The sequence below is a fragment of the Nycticebus coucang genome, chromosome 6 (assembly GCF_027406575.1).
Source record: "Nycticebus coucang isolate mNycCou1 chromosome 6, mNycCou1.pri, whole genome shotgun sequence".
Lineage (NCBI taxonomy): Eukaryota > Metazoa > Chordata > Mammalia > Primates > Lorisidae > Nycticebus > Nycticebus coucang.
Genome location: NC_069785.1, coordinates 99,137,946 through 99,145,639, shown reverse-complemented (window position 1 = coordinate 99,145,639; position 7,694 = coordinate 99,137,946). Strand labels below are relative to the sequence as shown.

The 7,694-nt window shown below is 41.1% G+C and overlaps 1 protein-coding gene across 1 annotated transcript in view; it reads right to left on the bottom strand.

The window, feature by feature from the left end:
* Positions 1 to 5,790: 5,790 nt before the first annotated feature.
* The window catches only part of LOC128588814 (ankyrin repeat domain-containing protein 26-like), a 60,984-nt gene continuing 59,080 nt past the window's right edge, over positions 5,791 to 7,694 (bottom strand). Inside the window, exons 21-22 of the mRNA XM_053595603.1 lie at positions 7,168 to 7,213; positions 5,791 to 5,950 (exon numbers count right to left, since the gene is read on the bottom strand). Of these exons, the coding sequence (XP_053451578.1) occupies positions 5,856 to 5,950; positions 7,168 to 7,213 (141 nt within the window). The 3' untranslated portion in view covers positions 5,791 to 5,855. The remainder of the gene's footprint in view (positions 5,951 to 7,167; positions 7,214 to 7,694) is intronic.

Below are 7,694 nucleotides of genomic sequence, written 5' to 3'. Positions count from 1 at the left end.
TGCCTGGTGTGTTAATCCCTGGATGGAATCAGAGATGTAGACATGGAAGGGCTGTGTGAAAGTGAATTTGCAGCTTTCCTGGTGTGAAAGTGAAGCTGCTAGTACAGTGTGGAGGCAACAAGGACATCCTTTTATTGCTTTGTCAAATTGTTGAGAAAAGCATGTTAAGGGAAGAAAATCAGGTCCTTTGTTTTGAGTAAGTGTGCCAAGGGCAAATCCCCATGACTGTCAAGAGAGAGGAAAAGGATTTGGAGGGAATAGGAAGGAAAATGGATGAAGCTCGGAGTAGAGCCTGCTCGAGTTTCATAAACAGTTGAGAAAGGGAGGGCTCAGGGAGCAGAGGTTCATCAGGGTCTCCAATGGCTTTCTAAAAATGCTAAAGTTGGGAATCCACTGAGGAAACAAATTAGCCAAGCCAAAAAAGCACAAGACAACCTGTTTAAGAGGTGAGAGGGATAAGGTGGCAGTAAGTTTTTTCCATTCCAGAGTTAGGCTCTGGATGAAAAGGGTAGGAGAGATGAGTGACTTGAGTTTTGACTAATTGAGCTTCTTGGATGACACCCAGTAGCCCAGATTCCCATGGTAATTTAATAGAGAATCAAAGACAGAGTCAGTGAGGGAAGGAGTGCACAAGAGTAAGTCATTGACATATTAGAGAACAGATGATGACCTTGAACATTTTGTGATCTGAGGCTAAGGCTTGGCCAAAAAGGCTATCTCTAAAGCCCTGGGGGAGGACTGCCCAGGTTAATTGTTGAGTTAATTGGGTGTCTGGGTCTGTCCAGGGAAAAGTGAGTCTTAGGAATTAGGGTGGAGAGGAATAGTGAAAAAGGAATCCTTTAAATCTAGGACTGTAAAGTGTGTGGTGGAAGGGGAAACAGTGGAAAGGAGGGTATAGGGCTTTGGGACAAGGGGAGTTATTGGCACAGTGGCCTCACTGACTGTCCACAGATCTTGGACTAATCTGAAAGAGGCTTCAGGTTTGGGAATTGCTAGGATAGGACAGAGCCTGGGGAGGAGGTGGGTTGGAGAATGTGGTATTTTAGTAAGCGATTAATAATTGGTTGTGGACATTTTATAGCATGGGTTTTAAGGGGATACTGAAGTCAACTGGGGAGATATGAAGGGTCTGAAAGGGTGACTGTTATGGGCTGATAGTGTGGAGGGATTGAAGAGGTCACATTGTCCCAAACTTTAGGATTAACCTGACATAAAGCCTTTGAGAGGGGCATTAGCACAGAGAGAGGAGAGGCTTTGGAGGAAAGCAACAGAAGTGTGGGGACCTGAATGGGATTCTTGGTTTTGGGTGATGGGCATAAAGTAAAAGTGGCTTTGAGTATAGATAGTGGGTTTCAGCCAAGCAGGGCAGTGGGGCATCTAGGAAACATGAGGAAACAGGTGCAGTTTTGAGTCAAGTAGAGGTGATTCATTCCATGACCCCAACGACAGAGACGTTAGAGAATAGTAGTGGCCCTGAAAAATCAGGCAGTTATACATGTGGCCCCCAAGTTCATGAGAAAGGAGATTCTCTTACCCACTAACCAGAAGACAAATCCGAGGCTCTGCTAGTGAGATGGTAATGGTGGGGGTCTGAGAGTCAGGTCCCTTCAGTCCTCAGGGGCTAGTCCCAGGAGTTCAGGCAGCTCAAATCCTGGCTCAGTCACTGTCTTGCAAGGGGTGGCCCCAGGCCCTTTGGCTCAGGGACACTCATCCTTCCAGTGACCCTGAACACTACAGATCAGCAGGGTCTGAGTGGAGCTCGAGGATTAGGACAGTGGAGGGCCAGTGACCCTGTTGGCCACACTTGTAGCAAGGTCCTGGAGGCTGTGAAGAGTGACAGGGTGTTCAGGTTTAGGGCCAGAGCTTTTCCTCTGCCCCTGAGGGTGGAGGCCAAGCTCCTGGTACTTAGCCTGTTTAATTCTGGCCACTTCCTCCTCTCTGTTGTTACAGACTTTGAAGGCCAATTGAACTAATTGCTTTGGGGGCATCTGGAGTCCAGGTCCTTTAGGAAGAGGAATAGGAGAATTTGGAAGGTGGTACAGGTTTGGCAGAGTGAAGGGCAGCCTTAAAGGAGAGAGAAAGCTTGGATATAGGAGACCTCAGACCAGTTGCCATTGCCATTTATAAATTTTCAAGACCTCTGGGAATGTTTAGATCAAAATTGCCATTTTCAGGCCACTGGTTTCCATTGTCTAATTTGTACTGGGGCCAGGAATGTTGCAGAGGAATGTTAATCCTTTGGTCTGATGTCTCCTTTTAGTCCCAAGGGGCCTAGGTTTTTGAGGAGACAGCTCAGTGGGTGTCTTGATAGGGAGTGAACAGCAACTGCCCATGGCCTGTAAGGTGAGGAGGAGGAGTGGGGCTGAGGCTTACCAGGGGAGAGGCAGGCGTCCCCACCTCACCTGTGAAGCCAAGAGGACGAATTCTGGAGATTCCCAACACTGTCCATCAGGCGTCCCCAAAGGAAGGTTTTGGGGGGATTGGAACACTGAACCTAGGAGCCAGGGGAAATCCTGACCTAGCGCTAGGATTTTGGAGGAATGAAAGAAGAGAGAAGTAGCCCCTCTCCACATCCACACCAGCATCTTCAGCTTTGGGACTTTGTGATGTGTGCTAATCTTGCTGGAGTTTAGGTGATATCTCAGGGTGATCTTGATTTGCGTTTTTCTGATGATAAGAGACAATGAGCATTTTTTCATGTTAGCCATTCATCTGTCTTCCTCAGAGAAGGTTCTGTTCATGTCTCTTGCCCAGTGATAGATGGGATTGTTAGCATTTTGTTGTTGTGGATTAATTTGAGCTCTCTGTAAATCCTAGTTATTAAGCCTTTGCTCAATTAGTAATGTGAAAATATCTTTCCCATTCTGAAGGTTGACTCCTTGCTTTGGTTATTGTCTCTTTAGCTGTACAGAAGCTTTTCAGTTTATTTAATTCCTGTTTATTTTTGTTGTTCACTGTGCCTGGTTTTAACCCCACAGTTTTGAGGGTTCTGTGTGATGTGACTGGCCCCTCTCCTCTAAGGTTCTGGGTGTAAATGTTCTTTTGTGCATTCTCTCCTGAGATCTGATACAAATGAAGAGTCACCTGATTTCCAACACTTGAGGTTTTTCATTTCCTCCACTAGAGAGTTAGTATCTTCTATTTCTCAGCATCGCAAGGGTTCTCCGTCACGTGACAAGAGGATGTTGTCCATCAACTCCTAGTTTGCTTTCTCCTAACGTTTTCAGATTCGAGGCTATTCTTTCTGATGGGGTCTGACTTCTTCTGTGGCTTTATCTTTTTCTCTTTCTCTCTGCTCTTTACTCTAATGCCCTGTCCAATGGAGCCATGATGATGATTAAACACTGCTTCCTCTCCCTCTTTGAAAACTGAGCAAGGTTTGCATCCTGTCTTTATATACATTATATTCAAGATTCTATATACTGTTCTGTCTTGTAGCTGTTTTCAGAATAAAGTGGGGTGAGATAATCTATTTGATATTTTCATCACCAGTCATGGTCTTTGGCCCGTTTAATAAAATATTCCATTTTGTCACTTTGAGTCTCTAGATAACATATTATTTATAAAGTATTAGGTGGGTCATGCAGAATGTCTGTTGTTGCAGATCCAAAGAATTTCAACCACAAAATTGCTAAAATTGAATTTTTATTTGATATTAAGAAATTATACATGTTTAGGTATGATACCAGTATTTATTTATTTATTCATTCATTCATTTATTTATTTATTTTTATGTATCTATTTTATTTTATTTTTATTAAGTAATAGGTGTATACATTAAATCATTCATGGGGTATAATGTACTAATTTTATATATGATTTGGAATGGTTAAATTAAACTGGTTAATATAATCTTCATCTCAATTATTGTGTTAAGACATTTATACTCTACATTTAATAGATCTGACATGTAGCCTTGCAAATAGCTACAAACTAAATGTGGCATGCTACATTTGGTTGAAAATGCCACTATCATAATTGAAATGGGTCATTGAAAATGATGGGAAAATAATAAAAAATATGGATGCTTTAATTGGTGTTACCGATGGTAAGTTTTTTTTATGTAACCACTCCTAGGTGTTTCTATGCGGGAAAAGTTAATCTGTCCTAAAACTTGGGTCTTTTCTCTAATTTTAAGATTGTTTCCAAAAAGTTCATCACAAACAAAATTGTGAAAAGTGTTAAGCAAATCTCATTTTTCCATGAGGAAAGATGCATATAAATTGTTCCTTAAAATCAAACTGCATTGGGCAGCGCCTGTAAATCAGTGGGTAGGGCGTCGGACCCATATACCACGGGTGACAGGTTCAAACTTGCCCTGGCCAAACTGCAACAAAAAAATAGCCGGGCATTGTGGTGGGAACCTGTAGTCTCAGCTACTCAGGAGGCTGAGGTAAGAGAATCACCTAAGCTCAGGAGTTGGAGGTTGCTGTGAGCTGTGTGATGCCACAGTACTCTACTGAGGGTGATAAAGTGAGACTTTGTCTCTCAAAAAAACAAACAAACAAAAAAAACCTCAAACTGCATAATTTGGTGGCACTCTAACAACTGTAACACAGCCAAACATCAACAATGAACTCAGGGGCTGTCTACCGAATGATGTCTGACTCTAATGATGTCTGAATCTAATTCTGTCCAGATGTAGTGATAAAAACTGTAAAATACAAACAACCTATCTGTTAACTCCACTGAATTACGAAGCACAACCTGGCTGTTTGGCTGTTTAAACATTAGAGTCCTTTGAATATGTAAAACTCAATAATACTGGTTTAATTTGCAATCTCAACTTAAAAGATAAAGAGGACAAGAAATATTAAACACTATATAAATCCCATCAGACATATGTATGATACCAAAAACTGACTTTTAATGCAAAAGGTTTCCACGTGCCATATATTTAATAAGAAACAGTTCAAATGCCGCATGGACAGTGCAGTGTATTCTTTTTGCTTGCTCACATAATTCTTCTTTCACATCTGTACATATTCTTGGGGATTTTTACTTTATTTTATTTTTTTTCTTTAGAAAACACTGAGGTAACACATTTACTTTTGTATACAGAGTATTATATAAGAATGACAGAAAGGTAAATTGAAGAGTTCACACATTGTAGGCAAGACTTTCCTTCTGGGCTTGAGAAAGATGTGGAAACTTCACCTGAAGAAATTTTTCTTTCTTTTTCTCCAGACTTTCTTCCTTTCTCTGAAAGGCTTTCTTCCTTCCTCTTGGCTTCCTTGTCAAGTTTCAGTCTGACAAAATGTTCCACATAAGGCATGTTGAGGAATCATTTCTTTCTGTCTCTTTTCTTTAGCTTCCAAGGTTTGTGGCCCTGCTTGAACTCATGCCGCGTGACTCTTCCAAAGACGTCTCCAAGCGCCAGGTCTAGCCGCCTCTTCACCGTCTGAAGAAGCCTGACAGCATCTTCTCTTCCTGGACAACTTTGTGGACTGCATCCATGGAATCTATTGCTCTGGACTCAGCATTGGCAATATCCACTGCCCGGCCACCTGCTCTAGAGTGAAGAGCATGTTTGTTTCTTTCAGTAGGACAAAAATTACTTTTGTTCCTTAATTGCTGCCAGGTCAATGATGTTCCAGATTGTTCTTTTTCTTCTTTCCAATGTTTTTGGTCATCAAATACTTCCTCTGGTGTTTGTCTTGCTGATGCAGTACACAGCAACCTGCACTGGTGAAAGGATGTGACATCTGGTGTGATCGTAGGTAAGAAATGGAGAGAAAGCCTGCAGTCCGTGCTTGCAGGACCTGAGGGGTTATTAATGACCTGGACACCTTCAGGGCATCTGAGACTCTTCTCCAAAGAGCCAAACTGGCCACAGCCATTTTTTCTTGGAACTCTCAAGGGCTTTGTAAACTAGGTCCTGATGTTAGACTTGAATTCACTGTAGCTTCCAGGGAAGTTATAGAACATTCAGTTTCCAATTCAGAATCATCTGCAAAGAAAAATAAAGAAGCATATCCTTTATCTAAAAGATTCCATGGTTAACTATGGAAATCAGCAAAAGAAAGAGTTGAGGAATCAAGAATCAGCAATATGTATGTATAGCTACAATATAAAATTATTATTGAAGAAAATTTGTCGATAGATGTGCAGTGAGTCAATTATCATTGTGGCTAAGTGTCAGAGCTTCTTTTGTCATTCTTCACACCTTTATTCAACAACCGTGGGATAAGCCACTATGGTAAGCCCTGGGATTCCACGGTGAAGGTGGCCCAGTACACTGTAACATGAATCAACTCACAGGCCACGTTCACACAGACTCCCAGACACCATGACAGACACAAAATGGAACACTATGAGGACACACAGAGGTATATCTATCCCAGAATCTTGTCAGTATTGCAGGCTTTTTGGTGGAGGTGACATCTAAGTTGATACATGAGGGAAAAGGAAAAAGTAGGGCAGACAGAGGGAAGAAGGAAACGCACAGAGCTGGGTGAGGAAGAGCACTGGGGACTCTAGGGACTTGAGCAGGGTCAGACTTGAGAGTAGAGGGTAGAGTGTGGTCAGAGGCAAGAGCAAAGCTGGAATAGACTGACAAGAACCAAACTGATGTGGTGTTTTCATGTCCTGCTAAGGAATTTGGAACTTTTCCTGAGGGCAAATTAAGCCAAATGACAAAGTGACTAGTGAGAGATTTAAAATCAACCTGTCAAGTGACTGGTGATCAGCTGTTACTAGCTGAGTCTGGGTCTCTGGGCCTGACATCTCCACCACACAGCTGTGAAGCTGCTGATGCCACCGCTTTCTGAGAACAGCATCAGTAAGCTGGCTGACCACTCCATAGGGATGGCACAAGTGAAGGAAGTGGACAGACAGGAAAAGAGAGACACACAGACTTCAAGGAAGTGGATGGCCAGGAAAAACGAGACACACAGATTTCAAGGAAGTTGACAGCCAGGAAAAAAGAGACACACAGACTTCTTGAGATATTTTAAAGCTATGGAACATGTGGGATTAATGAGGTATAAGTATACTCTACATGATGGATGTTTAAGTTTCAGACCTTTCATGAGTTGTGTGTGAGCAAAAGATACCTAACATAGTGTCTTTAAACAAAACAATGGGAAGGAAAACCAGTGGAATTTACTGTTCAATTCAGAAATTAATAATTATTCCAAATTTAAGTTATAAATTTTGGTGACATACCTTGTTCAAGTCTTCCAATCACATTTTTTTCTAACTCCTGCTGCATCTGAAATCAGTGAAAGATTCTTTTAAGTTAAATAAGAGACATCATCATGGAAATGACATATCACCTATAAAATGTGACCTGCAACTAATAGTTTCAGAGACTTTACCTATCTTGAGGATTGCTTAAATAGAAAGATAATCACATAAATGAAATAAAAGTCCGAATCTAGTTTAGATACTAGAGAACCTATGCTCTTTTAAAAATCATAGAAAAATTACACATTCTGTTTATCATACATCATTTTATAATAGTGAATGTTTTCTCTTGTCATTATAAAGGTTAAAGTATTCAAGTTTGCAATGAATGCATTACTTCATAATTCTTAAGCTCTGCACTTTATAAAAGTTTATTCAGTTTTTATCTTTAATGGAATTTTTCCTCAAACTTTGGTTTCTCTACCTTTTCAGCAGAGAATATTAAACACACACATGAAGTATGTGGCACTGTCATAACATCCTGGAAAGTTCTACTGGAAGAAGAG